The sequence below is a fragment of the Alexandromys fortis genome, unplaced genomic scaffold (assembly GCF_014885135.2).
Source record: "Alexandromys fortis isolate MF-2015 unplaced genomic scaffold, M_Fortis_MF-2015_v1.1 scaffold_112, whole genome shotgun sequence".
In the NCBI taxonomy this organism is placed as follows: Eukaryota; Metazoa; Chordata; class Mammalia; order Rodentia; family Cricetidae; genus Alexandromys; species Alexandromys fortis.
The window spans coordinates 6,027,099-6,053,190 of NW_026068013.1; the positions used below are offsets into that span (position 1 = coordinate 6,027,099).

Here is a 26,092-nt window from a genome sequence, read left to right on the forward strand (position 1 = left end):
AAGTCAGAGTGCTTTACGGTATCGAGTACTCATTTGATGCATTAGATGTAGCAAAATATGAAGTTTCATATTATTAGATTAACATGCAAATCTTTGTGTTTAACATTGTCAACCAGAGATTTAATGTAAGTTGATGAAACCTCCCTAAGAATGCCCTCGGACACAGTGCCTACTTACTGCTCTCTCCTTTCCATTGTACACCTGGAGAGACCTGACTTAGTCTAATCAGGGTTGTATTCAAATTTTATTATGCCCTATTAGGCATAAGAATTGTGATTTAGCAGAGCTCAACTTTGGGAGAAAATGAAAATCAAACAAGCCCTCGAGATCAAGTAAAGGTCAAACTGGCAGCAGAGGCTGCGTCTGTAGGGAGGGGTTTCGGCGGAGCAGTCACCGGCGCATGGCCAGGGTTGGTTGGGTCGGGGAGGAAGAGAAGGAGATGAAGAGAGACTGGATAACAATGTTCGGATCATTTGCCTTACGTCTCTAAGAGCATTGGAGGCACGAGATTCCCCCCACTTCTCATAATTTTTAAAGCCATCTTCTTCCCGCTCGTGTTTAGTTTCCTAACAAGCCTGGGGCAGCCCAGGTGTTGAACGGAGTCAGAGCACAGGGCTGAAGTTAGCATGTTCAGGGAACGCTTGCATGAGTAATTGCAGTGCACAGTAGACCAAGACTCCAAACCTACCCTGAACATTGCTCTTAGATCAAATTTAAATTGTGCCAAACTCCTTTCCAGAAAAAGACAACCCATCCCCCCAGGTGAACATAACACCATAGCTGACAGAACAGAAACCCGCTGTAAAAACAGACCAGTCTAGCTCCCTATTGAAAAATAATGAAATTTACCACAACGGACACTAGGATGTGTTTGTGTTATAAAACTCCCCAGAACTGTCAAAAGTAACCTTGTAGCCAACCCGCTTGAAGATACTAAAAACAACCTGGAACAGGCCACCCATGGTGCCAAAAGCAGTGCCAAAGAGGAGGGAGAGAATGCCACCCAGGCCCACAGCAATGTCCCTGCACACAACAGGAATGGCCCCCACGGTGTACACAGGGAAAGTGGCTACATCCACAAGCACTCGGAGAGGGATGCTCAGAGCTCGGCAGACAGTCTTCAGCAGACAGCAGAGGATCCGCAGAAGGGCCCTGATGACTTTGGCCACCACCTTGAGCACTTTCCAGGGAATGCCCACCAACTCTTGTCCAATGGTCACGAGATAGGACACGGTGGCTGAGCCCAGACGGTACAGACAACTCTCAATGCCATTGATCACCTGCTTGGCCACAAACCAAAGGAGATGGAGTACATTCCTTAAGACTGTCATCACGAGGTAATAAATTAACTGGAAAAGTTTGATGAATGGGGTCAAAAGGAAACCAAGAACTTTCCCCAGAAAGCTGCCTCCTCCCTCTGGTGCTTCTGGGGATGGCAGGGCAGACCTCTGGCTTCGGGCACTGGCGAGGGGACTCGTGCTCTCTTGAGACTGCAGAGACCGCTCCTCATCTTGGACTTGGTTGACCACTTCCAATATCTTCTTCATCTTCTCTGTGTCTTGCTCCATCTCCCCACAGTTGTCCCGGAACAGCTGAGGTTTTTGAGGAAGCAGCTTCTCAAGGTCTCTCACCATAATATCTTCTATGATATCACTAGCCTGGGTGTGCTTGGTGAAGCCCATGGCCCAGCCTCCTCCAGGGATGTCACAGCAGGCTGCCAGCCAGACGAATTCTGGGATAGTCACTCTGCCCTTAACTCTGTAGTCTGAGGGGACAGCACCTGTGATGATGTACAGGTCTTTGCCATCGCCACAGTGTGGGATCAAGGCTCGGTCCATGAGGCTGTCAAGATTCATGTGCCACCGTTCCCGGAAAGACTGGGTCATTGGGACTGAATTTGTGAGTGGGAATGTGGACATCTTGAGGTCACTGCTAAGGAGGAATGGGTACAGCTGTCCGATGTCATAGTCAGAGTCGAGATAGTCTGCATTCAAGGCTTGCTTGCTTCCCAGATTGTTCACGGAGGTGACAGCATCAGCCTCTTCAATTACCTCCTCAAGGGTGCTGTCGGGGTCATCAATCTGAAAGAAGAAGACAGTGCTGAGGTGGGTCCCTGCTCACAGCACCTGAGCCACTTGCCGAAGCTCCAGGGAGATCCTACCCTCTGCCGTGTCCAGCCCTTGAGTTCTCGCTCATGACATGGTTCTTCACACACACACACACACACACACACACACACACACACACACACACCATTCTCAGATCCCTCCATGCTGGTATTTGAAGGCATCCTCAAATAGGATTCGTCCTGCTCATGTTCTATCCTTGCTCCTTACACAGTCGTGATGGCTTCTCTCAATGCATGCAGGCACACATGGTATGCACAAGCATTCACATGCATGCATTCACGTGCATGTGACATCAGAGAACAACCTTCCTAAACAGCCATCTGCCTTTAAAGAAAAGTTATTCACTTACAAAGAATTCGGTTTCATTGTGGCATTTTTCAAACAAAATTTGGTTTTGCTGTTCCTCTTCCAGGCCTGGGTTTTGTTGGTTGGTTGGTTTGGTTTTTAAAAACTTAAACAAAACAATTGATTGCAAGGTATGTGTTTTGTGGGAAGGTGTGTGCAGGTGTGTGCAGATGCACAAAGGCCAGAGGAGGGCATCAGATCTCCCTTCAGACTCCTAGAGCCGAATTTCCAGGGAGCTATTCGCTGCCCATTATAGGGCTCTCGGGAAAAGAAGCAAGTGCTCTAATCACTAAGTGACCCCTCCAGTAAACCTTGGTTTTTTTGAGTCATGGCTTCTTGTTAACCTGGAGTTCACTGACCACGCTAGGCTGACTGGCCAATGAGCTGCGGGACTTTGCTTGTCTCCCTTGCTCTGGGACCCTCAGCTATCATACCTGGTATCTTTTATATGGGCTTGGGGATCAAATTCGGGTCCTTGTACTCATTCTGCACAGATCCAGCTCAGTCATCTCCCCAGACCTGACTTTTCTTTCTTTTTTTTTTTCATTTGCCGAGATTGAGCCCAAAAGATCAACTATGGGTCCTTTCAACTCCTATCCTGTGTTATTCTTTTTTAATTCCTTCCACTTTCAGGTTAACTGATCTTTGAAGTAATTGTTCCACAATGCTTACTATGATTAACAAGCCAATCAATATATGTATTATATATCAATTATAATATATAGTTATATCTTTTCTTCTTATACAAAATGCTTTTGTAGTTCAACAGGATAATATATACACATATAGTGAACACATATACATACAGATAGATGACAAATAGATACAAAGATAAATGATAGATTGATAATACATAGATAGACAGACAATAGTCACTTTGCTAATCCAAAGGACAAAAGAATGCTGGGTTAAGGAATACATTTTTCTTGCCAAAAGTAGACTGTGCTTTTGTTGGAGGACCCAGCCCAAGGTCTTGTGGACTTTTTGCTTACTTTTAGGCCCAGAGAATATCATAGTGACAATGCTTATAACAATGGGGGCTTGAACAAAAATTGAAAATGTAGAAGTAAATGATAATATATCCCTTAAACATCTCAAACCCTTTGAAAAGTGCTTGCAGCTCTTGGAGTTTGTGGCGTGGAAGCAAGTGCTGTGGTAGTGAAAGCAAAGGCAAAGGTCAGGCTAGAGAGACGGCTGAGCATGTGGCAAAGGCTCCTCTGCAGAGACTTAGCTCCCGGCACCCATGTGTTGGCTCAGTCCATCTGTAACTCCAAGGGATCCCATGCCTTCTTCTGAACTCTGAGTGCACCAGGCATGCACGTGGTACACATAGATACATGCAGAAAAACACTCTTACATATACAAAAAAAGAATAAATAAATTTTAAAAAGTCATAATTTTGCTTAAAAGCACAAAACTACCCACTCCAAAAAAATATCCAAAACATTTTGGAACAAAGCCTGTGTCCTCAGCACCAGTTGTTTGGTTCCTGGAGAGTTGACAGTTCCTTCTATCACCCCTACACACAAATCAAAACAAATCTCTCCTTGCTAACTGACACCCTAATATTGGAGTTGACCTCCTAAACCACCCTCAAACCTCTGGTACAGTCAAGGCCAGGGGCCTTTGTTGCCTTCCCATCTAGGTTAAGCTGATGTGTGTTTGGCCAGCTCTGCTGTGGCCTTTCACAGTGTGGCCTTCAGATGTGTGTGTTCGCACGGGGCAACTGATGGTGAGGACCAATCAGGCTGGCAAGAAGCAGGTAGATCTGATGGAGCCTCCTGGAGCTCTCTGTAGGCTGACCCTACTACCATGTCACTCCATCCTCCCCTAGCCTAAGAAGCAGTGCATCTAGATGCCCCCCCCCCATCCCTGGTAGGAAGAAGATAAGGAACTCATTCATTTTGCAAGGCCTATGTCTCCATTTTCTTACAGCTGAAAGATATACCCCAGGAAACAGTAGCTTCGCTGCTGAATCAGAAGATCAAGACACAGCCAAGCCAGGCTCTCTGGGGCTGGGTGGAAGGCCACAGGCTTTAAGATGCCTTCCTGAACTCATTCTCTAGGAAGTCCCATCTGCACTGACGTTCTGCCGTATCTTTAGCTTAAGGGGAAGTCTGGAGATGACTCCTGGTTACCCGTTGGCAGAGCACAGACAGCATGCTGCTGTCTTCAATGCAAGAGCCACCCAGGGATAGACCTCAGGCCTAGGACATACCCAGAGAAGTGGGCTTCTTACACGATGAAGAAGAAAGAGGCTAAAGAGAGGGGAGAGGAGGATGAAGAGCAGAGAGGTACAGGTCCTTGTGCAGACAGGCTACATGCTTACCACTGAGCGATTCCCACAGCCCCTAGTCGTTCGTTTCTGCTAATTGACTTTAGACGGTAGGTAAACCCAAGTGCTTTGTAGCATTGGCAGGTAGATGGGTCTACGGGCCCAGTGGGTTTGTGGTAAGCAGTGGAATCAACACCTAGTAGCCTTTGCCAGGACCCTACGGACTTCACTGACCCTGGACTAGCTTTGTGATGATTTCCTCAGTTCTGGGTGTCTCATGAAGAAAGGAGAACAACGAAGCTGCTGGAAAGGAAGGGGGCTGGCGCTAGGCTGCTCCCACAGGAGTCTGCTCCTCTCTGGGCCTCTCCCAACCTCCTGGGCCATTCCTCGCACAGCCTCCCCTTGGCACCTCCAGTCTTGCTGAACTTAGCAGGACAGCAGCCCCCTCTCGGCTCCCCGTTGTCCCCGGAGAGCCCTGTTCTGCTTCCAGGTCACCAGCACATAGGCCTTCCTCTCCTGTCCCCAGTGGCACCAGTGGCTTCCTGTGCGTCACTTTCTCCACTTTTAACGTATTTTTGACACCTAAGAACTTCATTTTTTTTTGGCTAAAATATGAATTTAAATTTTTTAAATTATGCATCTTATGCAAAGTTTATATGTGTTTTCAGTAGGAGAAATCCATGCTGGCCTTTGTCTCTTCCTATTTTGCTGGGCTTCCAACATCCCCAAATGTATCTGAGCCGGGTGTGGAGGGTCACACCTTTAATCCCAGCACTCAGAGGCAGAGGCAGGCAGATCTCTGAGTCCAAGGCTAGTCTAGTCTGCAAAATGATTTCCAAGCCAGAGCTACCTAAAGAGACGCTGTATAAAAGCAATGAGAAGTAACTGCTTGGCTTAAAGCTCTCTTCTCAGACCAGGCTCCTCAGCAGTCTGGAAGGAGTATGAGCTCCTTCTCTGAAGGTGTGGGGGGACACAGGTGGAAACCCACCGGTTCGAATTTGCTTTCTGTTGCTGTCACAAACACTGTGGCCTAAAGCAACTTGGGGAAGAAAAGGCTGATTTAATCCAACACTGCCAAGTCTCAGCTTGTCCTGGAAGAAAGTCAGGACAGGAATATGAGGCAGGAGTTGAGACGGAAGCCAGGGAGGAAGGCTGCTTACTAATTCCAGCTCCAGACTACTCAGGATTCCTGTATAGCCCAGGGATGGCGCCACCTACAGTGGGCTGGGCCCTCCTGTCAAGACAACCCCACAGACAAGCCTAGGCCAACCTATCCAGGCAGTTCCTCAGCTGAGGTTTCTCCTCTCAGACGACTGGGGCGAAGGAGGACACCATCACCAACAGAGGGGTATGGGAACTCCAGACCTTTCCCAAGTCACACGGGGCAGTTTTGGAAACACATGTTTGTTTTTCTACTAATTCTTTTGCATTAGCTATTACTCAAAATTAAAAATAGTTCAGACTGATTCAAACATTCTTAATATATTCTCTGACCTGCTGTCACCCGAAGGGCAGACGTATTTTCCACCTCTACGGAGAGTTTAATGATCTGCTTACTGCAAGTGCAGGAAATGGATGACAACACAGCTCCCCAAGACAAGGCTAGACCTATGACGGATTAGGGCTGGTTTCCAGGTTACACCCACCGCCTGACTCGCCCCAGGTTCACTCTGGTTCCCTGGGGGCATCTCTGTAGGGAGGGAACATAAAAACCTCCCTGGCTAATCTGCCTCCCAACTGACCTTACCCCTCTGGACTGCTGATGTAATTTGATGCCGTGCCTGTGTTTAATGGAATGTTTTTCCCTAATATCGACCTGTTAAATAGGTTTTAGAAGAAGAAGCTGTCTCCATTTTACTAGTCTCTGCCTCATAACCGTATAATACATTCCTTTTCAAATTTAGTACAAGAGAAAAGAACACTTCTCTCAGCAAGCAGAAGTCTTCCCTTAACAGATAGTAAAAGCTATTTAAACCTGTGGTGTGTCTTCTTTGTTTCAGGATTAAATAGTATACCAATTTGTGATATATTCATGTTAGAAAAACAAAGGGTGGGAGATGGATGGCACCTATCTGTTAAATAATCAGGGCTTATCAGGGCTGCACTGTGTGTAAGCCACTGTAGAAGGGGCATTGCCACTGGGGATAATAATTATAGTCATGACTCACTGACCTGTAAGAATGTTATAGACTATTCTAAGAGCTTTCATGTAGTAAATCGATAAGTCCCTCACCTAAATCACAGCTACGTGTTACTTTTATCATCTTTTGAGGGAAACATCTGAGGTGTTGGTGAGAGAGTAGATTGTCCAAGATTGATAGCACAGTTGGTATGTGTGGGGGTGGGGTGAGGGAGGGATCAGGGTGTGACCTTGGGAAGTCCCACCCCAGAGCTGAAGTTCCCACTCTCTACTTTCTAGGCTGCACCCAAATAGTCCTCCTGGCGGGAGGTCAGATCTATTTAAGGAGAGGAGATGCAGATGCTTGCAGCCTTAAGAGAGTCCAGAGAAAACAGAGCCGCACAGTTTGTAACAGATGCTAGACAAGAGGGAGACAGACAGAGAGTAATCAAGAAGGAAAGGCCTGGGGGGCTGGAGAGATGGCTCAGTGGTTAAGAGCATTGCCTGCTCTTCCAAAGGTCATGAGTTCAATTCCCAGCAACCACATAGTGGCTCACAACCATCTGTAATGAGGTTTGGTGCCCTCTTCTGGCCTGCAGACACACAGAGACAGAATATTGTATACATAATAAATAAATAATTTAAAAAAAAAAAAAAGAAGGAAAGGCCTGAAAGAAGGAAGATTTTTTTTTTCTTTTTTCTTTTTCTTTTCTTTTTTTTTTTTTTTTTTTTTTTAGCAGAAACAAAATATAAAGTGGGAGTTGGGAGACATAGGACCACAAATGAATGAAACCAAAGGTCAACAAAGACTTAGTACAATTTCCTTACTAAGAGTTAGGGGCAGAAACAAGCAGCCTGAAAACCGAATTCTGAGGAGGAAAAAGTACAAAGCTTATTAGAAGGAGGAGACGGGAATCAGAAGAATCTGGAAACACGGATGCTGCCATTCTCTCCCCAGCACTCTGAGGTAGGCACGGTGATCGCTGGGGAAACTGAAACCCCGAGAGTGGCAGGTACAAAGTCATTCAATAGGAATGTGGACAAGCCAAGGACCACACCCAGTTCACCCAGGTCCAATGCTCCCAATGGTATGCCAGGAGCAGCTCCAAACCTTTCAGGCAAGGAAGGAAATTCTGAGAGCCACAGTGCAACCTCTGTGAAGACAAGAAGGGGCAAGATTCACTTGGAAGGCAGAGACAGAGCTGTAAGGAGAATCAGTCACCAAGTGTCATGTCCAAAGCAAAGAAAGGGGAAGCTAGGCCTGGGCGCGGCGTGAACCACAGTGTGGAAGCGGGAGGATGGGGGAGCGGGGGGGGGGGGGGGGGAGGGGGGGGGGGGGGAATTGAGATCAGTCCTGAGGGCTCAGGAATGAGGACGGGGGGGGGGGGGGATACAGGTGAGAGGGACTACGGACGCTGACTTCAGTCTGAGGACCCTGTAAGTCAAGTCTAGAAGGATGTCATCAAATGGTAGGATGAGGGTCTCCTAAAGGGGCAGGCGAAGGTGGACTTCTGCCCCAGGACAAGCGGAATTGGGAGGTTAGAGCCACTTGGGTCCCATCTTAGGGCTGGTCCCGAACAGCCAGAGAGCAACGAGCAAGGAACACTGAGTTTATATAGCCTAGACGCTAAGAATCAGTAGGCTTCAAAATCCATGCAAACCTCTAGGGCCGGAGCCACGTAGAGTTAGCACACAGAGGGTCACCCAGGGGGTCAGGGAAGGCAGCTGCCCTCTGGTAGGGTGAATGGATGGCAGTGCTCTCCAGCCAGCTCCACTCCTGCTCATCTTACAGATGGGCCCATGCTGCCTTGCATGGCTCAGACATGAAGCAGGTACAAAGGTCTCCGTGGAGCCAGGTGCCCAGCTAAGCCTTCCCAAACCAGCCAAGGGATTGTAGCAGAAGACAAAGAAATGAGAGCAGTCCTCAGTCAGAAAAGGGTGACATTCTGCACAAATGAGCAGGGGGCTGTGCAGAGTGCTAGGGGTCGCCGAGAGAGGGAAGGGTGACAGCTTTTAATGTGTTACTAGGATCAGCTTAAAAGAGCACGGACAGTGCATACACATGCACATGTACACACTCGCGCTGCACACATGTGTGCACATTCCTCTGCCCCATACACATGGGTACATGCACATACATGTACACCGGGGCATTTGAAAGTCAAGAAGAAAGTCAGAGAGGGGAGCTCAGAGTCGGCTCCTGGACCTTGGGCCTGGCATTTTTACATTCTGGTAGTTTGGTCTACTCTCTAACTGTTGTCTGTCTACGTCATCATGAAGAGTCTTTCTGTATAGCAGGTCCAGGGGAGCAGGAGATCATGTGGTATTGAGGCAACAAGAGGAATGAAGAACCAAGAGGGTGGTATGAGGAGCCAGCCCAGGCTGAGGGAAAGCTCTCCAGAGAGGAGGGAGGATCAGGGGCTGATGTGGATGGCCCCTCGGGGATGTGGCAGTCGGCATCACCACCGCAACCCCAGGACAGAGCACGAGGAGAACATCAGGTCATTGGCCTGGGGAAGAAAGGCTGTGCCCGTCTCAGGTGGCAGAGGCAAGCGCGGTCCACTGTGATGGAAGCCGGCATGCGTGGCAGCAGAGATCAGGGGCACACAATACGAGGCTGGGCAGCTTTAGCATTCATTTACTGTAAATGAAAAGAAGCTGTGTATGGCGATGAACAACAACAACAAATAAGCACAAAAACCAAACAAACAAGAGAAACAACCTTCTGGAAAGAGTTCCTGTGTCTGGAGAGACCGATAGACAAATTGTAACTTCTTTACTGTGGAAAGATTGGAATTTTTTTAGGTTCAGAGGCCAGTTACTTTATCTTGGACTTGTGCTAGCCTCCTAAAACAGCCATTCCTTGGTCCCGCTCTGTATCTGAACTAATGTCTCATGATAATAAATAAAAGCCTCTTAGAAGATATTATAATAGCAGAACAATAGCTTCCACCAATCAAAGAACTAAACACGTCGTCAGACAGCATCTTGGATCTGGAGAAAAGCTTCCTTCATCTTGATGCACCTGCCTCTTTGATGGACCCAGCAATTATTTTAAACTTGTCTTGATTTATGACTTTTTTGTTCTCTGGAACCGTAAACCCAGTGAGAGCAAACCCAGGTTGGAGCATGGAATTTTGAGTAACCTAAAATCTGTGTTCTCAGGCCATGGTCACTCAGAATGGCTCTAGAATAAACTATCTCTTATTCCCTTTAAGATGAGAGCTGTAAGCCATGCATGGTGGTGCATGCCTTTAGTTCTAGACTTGGAAGGCAGAGGCAGGCGGATCTCTGAATTCAAAGCCAGCCAGGTCTACAGAGAGAGTTCCAGGACAGCCAGAGCTACACAGAGAAACCCTGACTTGAAAATCCATAAAAAAAAAAATAAAGAGAGAGTGAGAGAGAGAGAGCACTGTGGTTCTTGCAAGGATGCCAGCCGCTGGGCTGAATCTGTCTGTCCTGCTGAACTGAAGGGTCCAGGCTTGTGCCTGCCTCTGCTCCACACCTGGCACAGCGGCCTGCCCGTAGGATACATCCAGGATTCCTCACAATGTGTAAAAGATGCTGGAGAGAGAACAGACTGTCCTTTCTTATTGCAGCCTCACAGACTTCCACAAGGAAAACGCAGTGATGATGAAGAGCCATCAAAGCGGTTATTAAACTTGGCAGGGGTTGCCACGGCCAGGGTGGGGTTTCCTTCCCCTGGAGAATTTTAAGCCAAAACTAGATAACCACTCACGGGGATGAGTCAGTAAACTGGGTGATGGCCCAGTGAGCATCAGTTGAACTGGAGCCAGAGTCTTTCTACAACTTGTTTTATTTTTTTGTTAGAAGATTTAAATAATAGAACAGTCTGAATGGTGTGTGTTCTGAATTTGCTTCTGTAGAGTGAGGATGATGTATGATGTATACACACAGACAGACAGACAGACAAACAAACACACACACAAAAAAAAAGAGAAAGAAAGAGAGAGAGCCCATTGCCACTGGGATGAAGTCCCTCTTTACCAGAAAAGGTAAGAACCTTGAGCTAGACCAGTCAGATGATCTTATTAGGGCTGTCTGTAGCAGAAAGGTCCCTTGTGATCACACACTAGAATTAAGTGTCCCTCAAAACCTCTCATGGACAACAAGGAGCTGCCTTACAACAATAACAAAACAACAACAAAACCTAAAACCACCAACAAAGGAGATCCAGGGAGACAAAACAGCAGTTTTAGGACCCTGGGGGCGGGGCAGACAGGACCTGTCTAGCTCTCAGAAGAAAAGAAATTACTGACCCACCCATAAAGACACGAGCCTAACTCCCTATTAGGCATCTGCAGTTCCATATCCCCCTGAGGACAGAAGCAGCTGTGGAGGAATTAGAAGGATGCTAACGTTCTTTATTTGGCTTTTTTTAGACCTTCGGGACTAAAAAAAAAATGCAGAGGTCTCCATTTCCTGTGCTGAGTGGTGAGTGTCTGGCTGAAGGGCCCCTGGCTTGCCTTCTAGTGAATCACCTTCCTCTGGGCTCCCAGGCCCCACACGCATCTTCCTGCTCGGGCTTCCAAAACCCAGCCAGGCTGGGCACACCCATGAGTAAGTGCTGCCTGACCTGCAGGCGTGCAAGGTTCTCAGTCTCATCCACTGACTTAGAACTGGGTGGGGGAAGCAGTCTCTTCCACTTCTGACTTTTTCTTTAAAAAGAAATCAAAGTAAAAAAAGAAATTAAAACAGAACACACCAATTCCAAGTTGACAGGAAGTGTTGAAAAGGAAGCCCCAAGAGGAGACTGGCACCAGGGCAAGCCAGCTCTCTGGGGACTACTCTGGCTGCCCCTGCTCTTACTGAGGTCCCCATTCGACCTCCTGGATTCTTCTCAGGCCTTTCCAGGTTGCGGAACCCTGTCAGGTTACAAACCCAGTTGTCTTGGGTTTCCTTCCCCATGACGGTCTCTTTTCCAATGGGCACTGTTTTCTTTTGCAGAGCGGCTGCGTTTGGCATTCATATGTGGCACCGAACTCAGAGTATCAGCTAAAGGAAAGATCCCCATTTCTAACTTCCCACCTTCTGAATTCAGACACTGAAATCTCAGGACGGACTGCACATCAAAATACCAGACGCAAAGACGGTTCCTCGAGCCTTGTCCAGCCAGCAAAGCATGATGATAGAGGGAGGGCAGAGAAGCCCTCCTTTGGATGCCTTTAGCTGGCCAGCTGATTCCAGTGCAGTTCCACACTGAGTCGCTATCAAGCAAGTCTCAGTTCGATTTACATGTATTGTCTCTGGCGGAATTAAGCCCTGCCTCCACAGCCACCAAAGGAAACCAGTGACGCCTCCTTAAGTCATTAGTTCCTCAAATTCAGTTTATATCACAAACACATCGGTCCTTGCTAAAAGGCAGATTTCTGTGTTCAATCCACAGAGCCCTCTGTGGAAGAAGAGAACCTGATATCCCAAAGTTCCTCTAACTGCCACATGCATGTTGTGACATGCACACCATGGCAGGTACACGCCAACACCCACACCCACCAAATATACACACAAACACACATGGAAGGAGGGCAAAAACAAGGTTAAGGATTGTGATCGTCTGATTTCCATAAGTTTCCTGGCCCTGGTTCCTTTGAGACTTGAGTAGTTTGTCTCTTTCCCGGTGTCTGTGAGTCTTCTAGTGTGTTCTCATGCCACGCCCACACACCCACATCTGACCAAAAGTAGATAAGTCTGCAGCTCTTACATCAGTCGGGCTAAATGTTGGGGCTCCTCTCACTGTGAGAACCCAGTAGCCCAGGACCGATGAAGTGCAGGGACCTTGTAGACAATGTAAGCTTCCAGATGCCAGGATTGGAACTGGGAAACATTTATAGATAAGTTGCATTAGTCCTTGCAGCTGGGAAATCAGAGGGGCAGCTTCGGGGACAGCAGCAAAGAACCTGGTCAAGGAACCTGAGGGATGCTGCTGTCAACTCGGTCACGAGCCACTCACGTCACAAACTGGGAAAGTTTATATGGAAGGCATCTCCGTAGAAGATTATTATTATTATTATTATTATTATTATTATTATTATTACTATTTTATTATTCAGAGCCAAAACCAGTAAGACCTTGCCTAACATATATGAAGCTCTGGCTTCCACCCTAGCACAGAAACAAAGGAAAGGGGCATGGGACAGAAACAGAAACCGAGAAGAAACACGGACATCTACCTTACAGGCTAAGCAACTTTGAGCAATGGTGACTCTCTCTCCTCTTTTCTAAGTCAAACGGCAATAATTCTTTTTGCAGAAGCATGGGGAAGGAAAGAGGGTGGAGCTATTTCTTGTCCCCGTGTGAGAGGCATGTTTGTGATGACTGTGTGACAGGCATGTTTGTGATGACCATGTGACAGGCATGTTTGTGATGACCATGTGACAGGCATGTTTGTGATGACCGTGTGACAGGCATGTTTGTTATGACTGTGTGAGACACATGTTTGTGATGACCTGTGAGACACATGTTTGTGATGACAGTGTGACAGGCATGTTTGTGAGGCATCATAGAACTTTGTTTGCTAAAATGGAGAGTATGAAATGGTGCATGCATCTTTAGGTGGGATAGAAATTTCTGGAATCTTTACATACACACATCTACACATGCACAATCTATGATGATTGGTTATCTCTGAGAAATGGAACCCATTTCTTTTGAATACTCAAAATCTCAAAATAAAATTTTATCATGAGCATATGTTACTTTTGTATACACTGAAAAAATATAAATAGTATAAATAACAACTACGGTGATCACCACAGCAAAGGCCTCACTGGAATCACCCTCAGATCCACCTATGGCTGCTGGGCCACACAAGAAATAGGATGACATAGCTTTCAAACAAGACAACCACTCATTCCACACGTGCTAAGTGCTCAGCATTTGTTGACATTTGTTATTCATCTGTTCTAGACCAGGCACTGTGCTAGACCAGGGGCTGGGAATCTGCATCCCATGAGCCAATCCCAGCCTCCACACTTTCATCAACAGGGTCATCACTTGTAGCTGTTTTGTTAAAATACAAATAGTCGAACAATTGCAGCAGAGACATCTGACCCACACCACCTAAGCTATTCCTCATCATAGAAGAAGCCTGCTACCCCAGTGTTAGGCAATGCGATCCAGTGAGTGGCAACCACAGCCCTGGCCTGACTCAATGGGCCTTGGAGTTGAGTCATGTGTACTCAGTCACAGAAACAGCTGTGTGGTTATAATACACAGGCAAAGACGTGTGTGGGTGACATTATTTTTGATGTGCTAGTGTGAATGAGAATGGTCCCATAGGCACACATGTTTGAGCGTTTGTTCCCCAGTTGGTGGAACTGTTTGGGAAGGATTAGGAGCTGTGGAATCTTGTTGGAGGACATGTGTCACTTGGGGCTCTGGAGTTTTGAACTACTCATGCCGTGCCCTGTGTGATCTCTCTCTGGCCCCTGCTTGTGGATGAAGATGAGAGCATTCAACCGCATCTCCAGCCCCTTTCATCACACCTTCAGTCCACTGTCATGGACTCTAGACTTCTGGAGTTATAAGCCAAATTAAACTCTTTTGTTTATACGTTGCCTTATATGATGTTTCATCCCAGCAAAAGAAAACCTAACTAAGACACATAGGCAGTTGGCCTAGTTGGGAATATTACAGAAAGCCAAAAGCAAAACATAAGGATTGCAGTGTGTACCAAATCCGGACATTGAAATAATAATCAGAATGAAGCCCCAGCCTCCAACACTGAAGGCATAGTAAGGCATGTGAGCCCAGATAAGGTGGGAGGAGCGCAGTGGCGGGCAAAACAACTCTCCTGGCTGTGATAAGGAGCTGTCTTTATCAGAGAGAAGTGGGGCATCCTGAGGAAAGAGGTGAATGTTCTCTGAGAATTTCTCTAGCTTCAGGGCAGTGCACAGGAGGGCCACAGTGGAGCCAGGAAGGATGAACTGACCTTAGCCACTGGGGGCGGAGTTGCAAATTTTCAAGGCTAGGGTCATGAACCTCAGATGGCAAACGTCACCGAGGTGAAGTTTATGCAATTCAGGCACAGAAAGAAAAGCCACCAGCTATCTCAAACTGTCCTTATCCCTGAAAAAGGTAGAGCTGAGGCTAGGTTTCCATGACGAAAGACACAGCCCAGAAATCCAAGGATGGGGACAAAACAGGTTGATAGCTCAGAAGCTAGTCTTCCTTGTCCCATGCTTCCACTTGCCTTGACCCAATGGTGGCTACTCAGTCTTTCAGGAATGCACACGGAGCTGCAATGGCGATCTTTAACCGACAATATCAAATCACCTGGAAAGGGTATCCATGGGGATGAACTGTGCATGTCTATGGAACATTGTCTTAATTAAGTTAATTAATGTAGAAAGGCCCAGGCCACTATAGATGGCACCATTCCCTAGACAGGAGGGTCGGAACTGTATCAAGGTGGGAAGTAAAGCTGAGGACGCAGGATCAGGCAAGCCAGCATAAATGTATTCACTTCTCTCTGCTCTTGGCCATGGATGTGCTAGGACTAGCCCTCTCAAGTTTCTACCTTGATTCCTACATAATGATGACCTATGGCCTGGGACTGTGAGCTTAAATTAACCTCTTTCTCCCCTAAATTCTTTTTATCATGAACCAGACAGAGGCCATTTCCTTAGAGGGCCCTGTTCAGTTATGCGTACCGATCCATCCGACCAGCAATCGCATTTGCTTCTATTCCTTTCCTTTATAATGAATGTTAAGATGATGTCAAGCAGGGTTCCCGGATCCCCCATTGCCCCCTCGAAAATCCACAGGACAGCATACTGGCCAAGCTGTGATGAAGTCTGGACAAAGGATCAAGAAGGGCTCTCAGAAAGATGGAAGTTAGTCTGCTTCCTACAGTCATAAAAGGCATTCTGCACATTGGCAGAGGCGGGATGCCCTGAGCTGAACCCATCTCAACTGCGAGACAGATAGAAGCCATCACAAGGGGACAAGAGACAATAAGACCCCAGCCCTAAACCTGCCACCTGCTAAAAACATGCATTTGATATTTTCAACAGAAACCCCAGATGAGGCACAAAGTCAGTGTATTTACGGCCCAGAAGCCCTTTCTAACTAAACTAAGTTAAAACTCAGGCCCAGCCCTGCCAAATAACAAAGACAAGAGAAAATGGTGGTGAAAAGCCCAGTGACTCCTCTTTCTCTGCTTGGTCTCAGTTGATAATTGACAGCGAAAAGACTACCACTAGCTTTGGTTGGCACTGGAAATACCCCAACGGGCTCGTGTTCTGAACGTTTTGCCCCAATGGAAAGCAGGAATTTTGAAGGCTCTGGACATTTAGGAGGTGGGACTCACTGGTAAAAGCAGCTCACTAGGGGCTTTGAAGGTTCCAGCTCTGCACCTAGGCACAGCCACGCTGGGCTTGGTCCCTGGCTGTGTGAATACATGTCTATAGCTCGAAGCTCCAACCAGAAGTCATAGAGCCCTCCATCATGCCTTGCCCATGACAGTGGACTAAAGTCTCCTGAAACCATGAAACAAAACAAACTCCTCCTGCCTTAAGTCATCTTTGTTGGGAACGTGTTTTATAGTGGTTGCCTGGGTTACTTAACAGGAACCCGAAGCCTGCTCTGCTAAAGAAGCCGACTCTAGTACCTGAAGGCATCTCGTGGATGACTGAAAATGGACAAAAGGTGTGGCCCCTGACTTCAATTGTGTCTTCCCCTTTGCTGCCTACCCTCTGAGTCATGGAGACAAATTGATAACTCGAAACTGTTTTCTCTGAGACTATAGGCATGATTAACTTGGCCCAATGCCCCCGGGCAGGTGAGTGTGTCTGCTCCTCTTCCTTGTACTTTCTTGCCTGCTTAAGCACTCGGCCTTATAAAGTCCAAACCAAAGCACAGGACCAAGACCTTAGGGAAAAGAATGACGCCGGCAGCAAGAGCAAGTCTCGGTTCCTAGATGACCTCATCAGCCATGAGCCCACTAAGCACAAAGCCAGAATGTTTATGCAGAAGAAGGAAAAGCCATTGGAAGCTATGCCCTTGACTGAGAAGAGTCACCAAAAGTCAGCCTTCCCGCCTCATCACACAGAAGCCAGCCACTCCCTCTGTTAAGTCGGGCAGCTTCTCTCTCAAGCTGAGCTGCCCACCAGAGCTTTGCCTGTCTTCTGTGCATGCGTGGCTCTGTCTCCTTTCTGTTCCTTTCATACTGTGAGAAGGTGCTGTCCTCTATCACCTCTTTCGGTCCCTGAAGTGGGCTCACTCCATTACTGACTTAGTTAGGCTCCTGTGGCTTTACCTCCCTGAAAAGCTAGGCTTCCTGCAGGGAAAACCTTTGAAGGGAAACCGTGAAGGTGTCTTGCGTTTGGAATGTTCAAAGCTAAGCCTCAAATGCACACACACACAAACACACACACACACGAGAGAGAGAGAGAGAGAGAGAGAGAGAGAGAGAGAGAGAGAGAGAGAGAGAGAGTTTTATTGAGGCATGACTGACATGTGTAATGTGCACAAGTTTGAGGCGTTTTGGTGCATGTGACCACGGCAATGCAACACGCAAAGGTGGCAGGCATATCTAACACCTTTCAAGGTCTATGTCAGCGTGTTTTCGCTGGGGTGCATGCATGTGCATGTGTGTGTGTTGAATAGGAGAGCCTGACATGAGCTCTACCCTCTTTTAATCGTTAGCGTTAATTATAAACTTGACAAAATATAGAATCTCTCCGGAGACATGCCTCTGAGAATTGTCTGTGAAGGATTATCTTGATTATGCTAAGGTGGGAAGACACGCCCACTGTGGGAAGTACTGCTCCCTAGCCTGGGAGTCTCAGTATGTGTAAGAGTGGAGACCACAAGCTGGACACTGGCACACGTGGATCAGTTCAGTGCTCTCTGTCCTTGTGGGTGACATGACCAGCTGCTTCAAGCTCTTGACACCTTAACTTCCCTGTAATGATAAACTGTGACCCGGGATTTTAAACCAAATAAACTCTTTGTCACTTATGGCTTTTGGCAACGCGATCCAATAACAGCGCTTTCGGTGTGATGAACAGCATCACCAAATGTAACTGCGCACTGCGCAGACTTCTAGGAGATTCCATCCAGTGTCACTAAGCAGCACTCACAAGGCAGCTCCATGGCCCCCACCTCTAGTAGCCACCATAGTGTTCTTGCCCTTTCAAGCAACACCAGCTCTGATCTGCTACCAAACTGGCTCTCCCAGGACTCTTCTCCCATTCACAGGACTTCTGCAGCCTCATTCACAACTCCACCCATCCTCTTACCCCAAAGGCATTGAGAACCAGAGTCATGTCACAAGGGCCCCACACACTGACCAAGCCATCACTGTGTCTTTCTGAATGACACTCCTATCTAATCTCCATGTCTGCGGTTGAGTCCACACGCCTGTTCTCATGGCAGCACCAGAACCATTCTAAATGTGAGTTGGATCGTGGTGTCAGCCTCTGTTTTCAATTTCACACCATGGAAAATCCACTCTTCCCAAAAAGCCCACCAGGACCTGAGTTTCTTAGCATTTTCACTTGTTCCCTACTGTGCTTCCCACCACCATGCTGGCCTCTTGCTTCTTCCTCGTACAAAGACTACACCTACCAGAGAGCCTTTGCGCTTACAGCTGTTTGCCAGGAAGGTTCTTGCCCTAGATATCGGCTCCAAAGGCTTCTTCCCTCCCTTCAGGCTTGTACGCAAAAGTTACAATCTTAACGGTGTCGTCGTAAGAAAACCCTCTCAAAGCTCACCTTTTCTTGATATGTTAATTTATTTTCCACCTTAGAGCTTAGAACTCTCGTCCTGCAATGTTTCTTCATGGGTTCGTTTTACTTGTCTGTACTCTCTGCCAGGTACCCGGCCGTAAGACAGCAGGCAAGGCCGTCTATTTGGTTCACTGATCTCTTAGCAGTGAAGCAGAGCTGATGCTCAGTGAACTCTGAGTAAGAAAAGAGCCTAGGCTTGCTGACAGCGCTGTGCGTCTCTGCTAACAGAGGGCAATTACAGCTCAGGACAATCTGGAATCAACGCATAAGTTAACTAAAACATGATATTTACGTTAACTTATATTCTTAAATAATGCCTTCAGAATGATTCCTTTGGGGTAGGCTACACCTCTGTCCGGTACACAGTCACAACAGGAGTACAGGAGTGCTGAGTGGGCCTTCCACACACGGTTCACTGCAAAAATCAGTTTCTTCTTCCCATCCCTCCTTCCTTTTTTGTTTTATTTCTTCAGACAGGACCTCATGGAGCCCAGGTGGGTCATAAGTTTACTATGTAGCTCAGGATGACCTTGTATAAGGTTGATGTTCTTGCCTCCACCTCCTGACAGCTAGGATTACAGGCAAGCACCACCATGCCCAGCTATTTCTTTCCTTTCTGTGAACAAATAGACACAGAATCAAGAGACCCATGCCGAGTATTGTGGATGAAAAGGAAGGTAACCTCACAATAGCTAACAATTGCATCTCGAATGCGAGAAATCCCAGTTCCCCTGGACTGCAGTACTTCTCACAGAGAGAAGTCTCCCCAGAAGGGCTGCACTGCCTTGATTTAGCAGTTTCAAGAGGAGGAGTTAGAAGCCCAGAGATGAAAAGGCTTATGTCTCAAGAAAAGCTCCATCCGATCATCAGGAGCTAAAAATCTAAGCTATGAGCAATATGAAGCTGGGATCTTAAGAGCCATGCGTTTGTGGCAAAGCCACAAGCAGACCAAAGAACTGGTTCAATTCAATAAAACAGCATATCTAGTCAGTCAGCTTGGACTCTGGAGAAATCATTTGAAAAAGTTCATACATTATATTCTGATCACATTTTTCCCATTCCCAAACTCCTCCGAGATTTTTCTCACCTACTCAACCTAGATGGCATGTGTGGAGGTCAGAGGGTGAGTGTGTGGAATCTTCCACCATGTGGGTTCCACGGACCAAGCTCAGGTCTGCAGGCTTGCCAGCAGGTGCCCTTACCTGCTGAACCATCTTCTCAGTTCAGCTGGAAACTCGTCTAGAAAGTGGCATGAGAGAGAAGAATGCAGCAAAAGGGTTTGGATGTTCAGCATTAAAGAGGGTGCAGGCAGCCTGGGCTCTACGGTCTACCAGCTGAGAGACCTTGGATGAGTTAATTAGTCACTTTGAACGGGAGCTTCTTAAACTATAAAATATAGGTCACCAGGTCTAGAGATATTACATGATTTTAAAGCAGTTTGATGGTGAAGTAAGGGCCCTAGTATGGAGAGGTACCACCATGCAGCTGTGTTCCCGAGAGAGGGCAAGCCCTTAGCATGATTCCAAGAATGGCCTGAAGATGAATGGGGATGCTGGATCCACAGATGAAGAAAGAGCCAGGGAAGGAAAGGGCTCCTGTGCTCTGAGGGAGCTGCAGATGACTGACACGGAAGCCCTCCCAAGTCCTGCACTTCCAGCCTCACCAGGCTCTCACACGCCCTTGCCCACTGTTTGTGACACACTTGTTGGTTGCTCAGCACCAGAAAGGGTGGAGGAGTCTCTGATACCTGTCTGTTGTTGCTGATTTGCTGTCACTTTATTGCATCCATGCATGCATGCATCCATCATCTACCCATCCGTCCATCATGCACCCATCCATCCATCACGCACCCATCCGTCCATCACGCACCCATCCGTCCATCACACACCCATCCGTCCATCACGCACCCATCCATCCATCACACACCCATCCGTCCATCATGCACCCATCCGTCCATCACACACCCATCCATCCATCACACACCCATCCATCCATCCATCATGCACCCACCCATCCATCATGCACCCATCCATCCATCATATGCCCACCCATCCATCATGTCCCCATCTATACAGGAACACATCCATCAATGCACACACCCATCCATCAATGCACACACCCATCCATCAATGCACACACCCATCCATCAATGCACACACCCATCCATCAATGCACACATCCATCCAATTTTCCATTCCTTCAAGTTCTCTCTATACATGTGCTGAGCAGTAGCATGAGTGTGGGATTTGGTCTATCTGAGAATATTCACAGTTGAAGGGTCTGTGTAGTAGTGCAAAAGGTACCCCCACCTAGCCTGTGTGTGTGCATTTGTGATCATCCAGCACCCTTTAGACCCCAAAAAAGTGTACACACTAATACTAACTGCGTGCTTGCTATGCTGGCTTGATTACAATCCCACTCTGCGAAGGGTGTCACAATCACCTATGATAAACAAACGCCTCTGATAAACAAACGGGAAAAGCAGGCTGGCAGACACAAGGTCATAAGGCTTGTACAAGGCAGGCCAGGAATCTGAACCAAGCCTTTTATCAGGAAGTAAAACTCAGAACTGCCCTGAGTACTGCACCCTGCGCAGGGAGACGTCAGTGTGCCGTGGCTGAGATTACAATAAACTAAACAGTGTGTCCAACTGCTTCTGGGTGTGTCGGCAGGAAGCAACTGCTGTAAACTAAAATCTGAGGACTCGGGGCTTTAACCCAGATGGCTTCATCTGAGCATATTCCCTGAAATGTGAGATACAACCTTCTACGGCCTCTGGAAATGTCCCCGTCACTGCAGAGCCTCCGGAGCTGAAACAGGATTTCTGCAGCTCATGCATGCTCTCGATGGTGGAAAAGAGTAGAAACTAAGATTTCCCTATGAAAGAGACACGAGAATGCCCACATGTATAAAAAGAACAGCACACTAAAAGCAAAGGGTTCTGTTTTTAGATCCAAGCTATGTGACCTCAGACACCAGTTGACCTCTCTGGGTCAATTTCCTTGTGTCAGCAATGAAGAGAAAGTGATGTATCTTATCTTAATGTATCTTTTTAAGATTAATGAGTGCTGTCTCGAAACAACAACAACACAAAAGATTAATGGACGTACACTGCCATCACTGGCTATAAAGTAAAAGCCATTCCCTTTACGTTCCTGTTTATAAAATAAGGTCTTTCATGCCGGATTTGGGTATGAGTGTACTTCGGAAATCATGGTTATCGTATATAGAAGTATTTCGTTTGCCATTGAAACTAACACTACTCTCAGGTTCTGAGTCCCCAGGTAGGATGGTCATGGGGAGTTGTGTTTCCTCGGCCTCTCACCATCTGTCGTGTTAGGTTTACAGGTGAGCCTCTCCCCACAGGTCACAGGCTTTCTCTGCTTCCCTCCACACTTTCTGTTCCTCAAAGCGGTCAAACGCCAGGCTGCAGGCCTGGGGACCCTGGGGCCTGTGAGCACAGAAGGAAGTAGAATCACTGCAGCGTCCCAAAGCCCCAAGCTAGTGCTGGATGGAGGCCAGAGAGGGCGCCACCTGTAAATGCATGGACAGCAAGGGGCTGCTTGCTAGCAATAAGGATGGGTTTCCAACCTAGGGAAACACCCCACACAAAACATCCCCGCAGAGCCACTCACCACTGCACCTGCGTGATCCTCCGGCTCATTTGGTCTATCACTAATTAAATTCTTTCTATGTGTTAAGCTCTGCATTTGCAGGAATGAACAACCTATGCCCTACATCCTCAGTCAGAATTCTAGGGCTCAAGCAGGGGAGACAGACAGACAATAGGAACAGACAATTACAAAACACTGCAGTAAGTACAAAATGAAGAAAACAAAACTGGGCATGGTGGTGTATGCCTTTATTCCCAGCTTTCAGGAGACAGCGACAGGAAGATCCCTGAGTTTGAGACTATGGTTTAAGCAAAGTGAGTTCCAAGACAGCCATGGCTACACAAAGAAACTCTTGTCTTGGAAGAAGGAGGAGGAGGAAGAGAAATCAGCCATGGTGGCCAGAGCCTGTAATCGCCGTACTAGAGAGGTAGAGGCAGGAAAATGGAGAACTTGAGGATAGCCCGGGCTATACAGAAGGAACCTCTGGACAATGAGGATGTGGAAGCTAGTACAGGAGAGCATAGAAGTGTGGTCCTGCCTGACTCAGGAGCGGCCTAGTCAGATGGGGGAGATGATACAGCAAAGATGTAAGGAGGGAGCTCAGGGTTAGTGGGAGCTGTGTGAGAAGGCATACCAGGGGACCACAGGTACGGCAGGCCTGACAACATTCCTGTGGGTGTGGAGACAGGAGGGCTCGAACTTGACTTGGAACTAGCATTCGACACCCAAAGGGTCTTGCAAATGGAAACGCCCAGCCTGATGCTTGAGCTTTGTCCCCGAGGTGTTAAGGAGAAACACCTCAAAGGTTCTAAGCACCAGTGACTACATTTCTGCATCTTCTATTCAGAGACCGTCTTTGGGGGTGACTGCAGAACATCCCAGAGCTGTCCGGCTGGCCAGCAGAGCTGGTCATAGGCCAGTGCTGAATTGCCTGCCTCCTGCCTCTAGACCTCCTGGTCATGCTGACTGACCTCATAAGGAGATACAGACACAAAAGGACTTGGCCAAAGGAACTTCTTGGAAGCAGTTAGAAGTACACCCTGAGCCATGAGCAGGACCTGCAATGGGGCACTGGCTGAGAGGAAGGTCTTGGAACAGAAGCAGGGCAGCCTGCTGCAGTGGCCCAGAGGCACCTGCACTTCTGCCTCCTTCCTCCTCCTTCCCTTCCCTTCAGTGTTCTTTGGTCCCCTCACTGACTCCAAGGTAGGACACTGTGGAGCCCACCATCTTACAGGGAAAAGCAGCCTCGGTTCTCAGCTTTGGCCACTCTCCAACAGTGTCGGGGTTGAACTTTGTTTGTTTATTTGTTTGTTTGTTCTAAGTCTCCTGTAGTCCAGGCTGGCCTAGAACTCACTCCAAGGCCTGAGAATGACCTTGAACTTCTGACCTGAACACTGAAATTGTATGCATGAGCCCCATTCTATGCAGTGTTGGGAATAAAACACAGGGCTAAGTGAATGCCAGCCAAACACTCTACCCACTGAGCCACAGTTCAACCCTCTGGACTTTCCAGAAGTCAGGACCCCTCACAGCTGCAGCTGCCATTGGAAGCCATTCTCTCAGCTCTCCACCTGGATCTCAGCCTCACCCGATTACTCCACCCAGGGTCTCCACAGCCTCACTGTCAAACCCTGTTCCCTTATGACTCCTTAATAACAGGTCCCTGGCTCTGCCTAAGTCTCCCTGATGAGTCCTTGCCCTGCCCCTCCCTCCCTCCCTCCCTCCCTCCCTCCCTCCCTCCCTCCCTCCCTCCTTCCCTCCCATGTCTCCTCTTTATTCTGAGTCCTTGGTTCCAGGGCTTAGGATACAGTATTAGCTTACCTACCCCAATAATTCCCAAGCCATGATCCAAGAATCTGCCACGCCCACCTCACACAATGCCAGGCTGGTATGTTCTTCTTCCTCCTCCCTCTCCTTCCTGAACACACCTAATCCTTCCAGTCTCCGCACAAAGGCCAAGCAGACCCTGCAGCTTTCCCCTATCACCTTACCGATGGATTAAATCCTCCGGAACTCTGTTTACCTCGGTTAAATGATGTGTTGTTGTGAAAAGCACGAGGGCAGCTGGTACTTAAATGCCCTGCACATCCGGGGAACTGAACACAGAGAAGCTCACTTAACCCCTCTCCCTCGCCCCCATCATCCTGTTATTATCATCCCGCGGTCCTGGTCCTCGTCAGTCAACAGCGAGTCTAGAGGAAGCAGGCTTTGAATACACAAGGGCGGGCAGCAAGTGGTTATCAGATGTATTCAGAATTCTCACGGCTTCACAGTCTGTATGTTCATCCCCTCCAGATGCTAAAGCGCTCCTTGGTGAGAATGGACTAGGTTGCTGCTTTCTTCCCAGGCCCGGGGAACATAAAGAACTCGGGTTCTAGGGTAAACTAGGGGAATGCAATTTTTAGATCAGCACCTCTATTCACATGTCAGTAACTCTTTTCACTGGCCTGGCCTCACAGGTCTGGAGATAAGCAAACTGCTGGAAAGATGGAAGGAGGTAATATTGGTGCAGACTGCCTGAAACCTTCCTGGCCAGGATGTGGTAGCTGGAACTTGATGGAGAAACAACCCACACCCTCAGGTGGAGTCACCTGAAACCCTGAAGCTTTATAAGGATGGCCATCAGGAACCAAAGGCTGTGGGCAGGCAAACCTGGAAGGCTGGGAGATCAGAGAGAGGCAGGAGAGGGTGTTGCGGCAGAGTCCTGGCAGAGGAGAGGCAGTCAGCAGGTTCTGCAGGGCCCATGGAGGCCTTTCTGAGCCTTGATCCCTGCCTTCAGACAGACCCAACACTGTGAAAGGTCACATGATTGCCAATGGTCTGAAGAGTCAGGACAAATTAGTTTGAGCCTCCTCCGTGGTTACTACCCCACTGAGCTTCTCAAAGCCCAGCGCTCTCACAAGCTTTCCCCTAGCAGAAGGGGCAGTGGCTTTCTAGCCTAAAGACCAGCTCACCTTACCAGCTTGGGGGGTGGGGCGTCTTCTGCAAGCTCCTAGGCCAGTAAAATGGGGTGAACTTGCCCATCGCCCCGAATAAATGCTGTTGAGAGGACAAGGGCGCGCCTGGGAAGCTTGAGCTTCCCGCGATCTGCCCGGATCCCGGAGGGCTGTCTCCTAGTTCATCTCATCTACTACCCAGGAAACCAACCAGACACTGCAGGCGTCTGCGCCCACAAGGAGGGAGGGCCATCTCCCCAGGGGACCTCCCGCCCCTGCGGCTTATGTGGCGACTCCCACCGGCAGGCTGCCTGGGAGGGGGCGATCTGAACCTCGGGTTCTCTGTCCCGCCCGGCTCCCACCCCCATTCCCCCCTACCCCGGGGCCGAACCCTGCTTACCTGCGGCTCCAGCAGCCCGTGCTGCTCAGCACTGAGAGGCGCGGGGCGCGCAGCGCGGAACGCGGAAAACACGGGGATGCGGTGGCCGGGGCTGTATAGGGTGGCAAAGCGCTCGGAACCCGCGAAGCGCTGACAGATCCTCACGTGCGCCTCGGTCTCCAGCCCCGCGGGCGGCGTCCCCGCATAGAAGAAGCGGTCGCACTCACCGAAGCCTGCTTGATGCGGGGTCAGCAGCCGGGCCTGCAGCAGCCCCGCCAGGGCCAGGAGACCGCCCAGCGCGAGCCAGCGCGCACAGCCCATGGCGGCCTCTGCGCGGCCGCCGGGCGCCGCAGGAGCAGGGAAGTCCGCGCTGCCGCTCAGCTGGGGCGGCTCCGGGCCAAGGCCGCGCCCCTTCTCCGCTCCACCCCGAAGATGGCTGCAGCGTTCCGCCCGGCTTTCTGCGGCTGCACCCGCTCGGGGAGACTGGTCCCCTGCCGCGCTGCTGTTGGGTGCCAGACCTACCTGCCCCCTCCGCGCTGGTC

The 26,092-nt window shown here is 48.6% G+C and overlaps 1 protein-coding gene across 1 annotated transcript; it reads right to left on the reverse strand.

Moving 5' to 3' along the window:
- Positions 1–225: 225 nt before the first annotated feature.
- Positions 226–26,092, reverse strand: Endod1 (endonuclease domain containing 1). The gene is made up of 2 exons (XM_050162206.1): positions 25,572–26,092; positions 226–2,081 (listed from the first exon to the last, which is right to left on the reverse strand). Exons 1-2 carry the CDS (start codon positions 25,869–25,871, stop codon positions 861–863), a joined length of 1,521 nt encoding a protein of 506 aa, XP_050018163.1. The 5' UTR covers positions 25,872–26,092; the 3' UTR covers positions 226–860.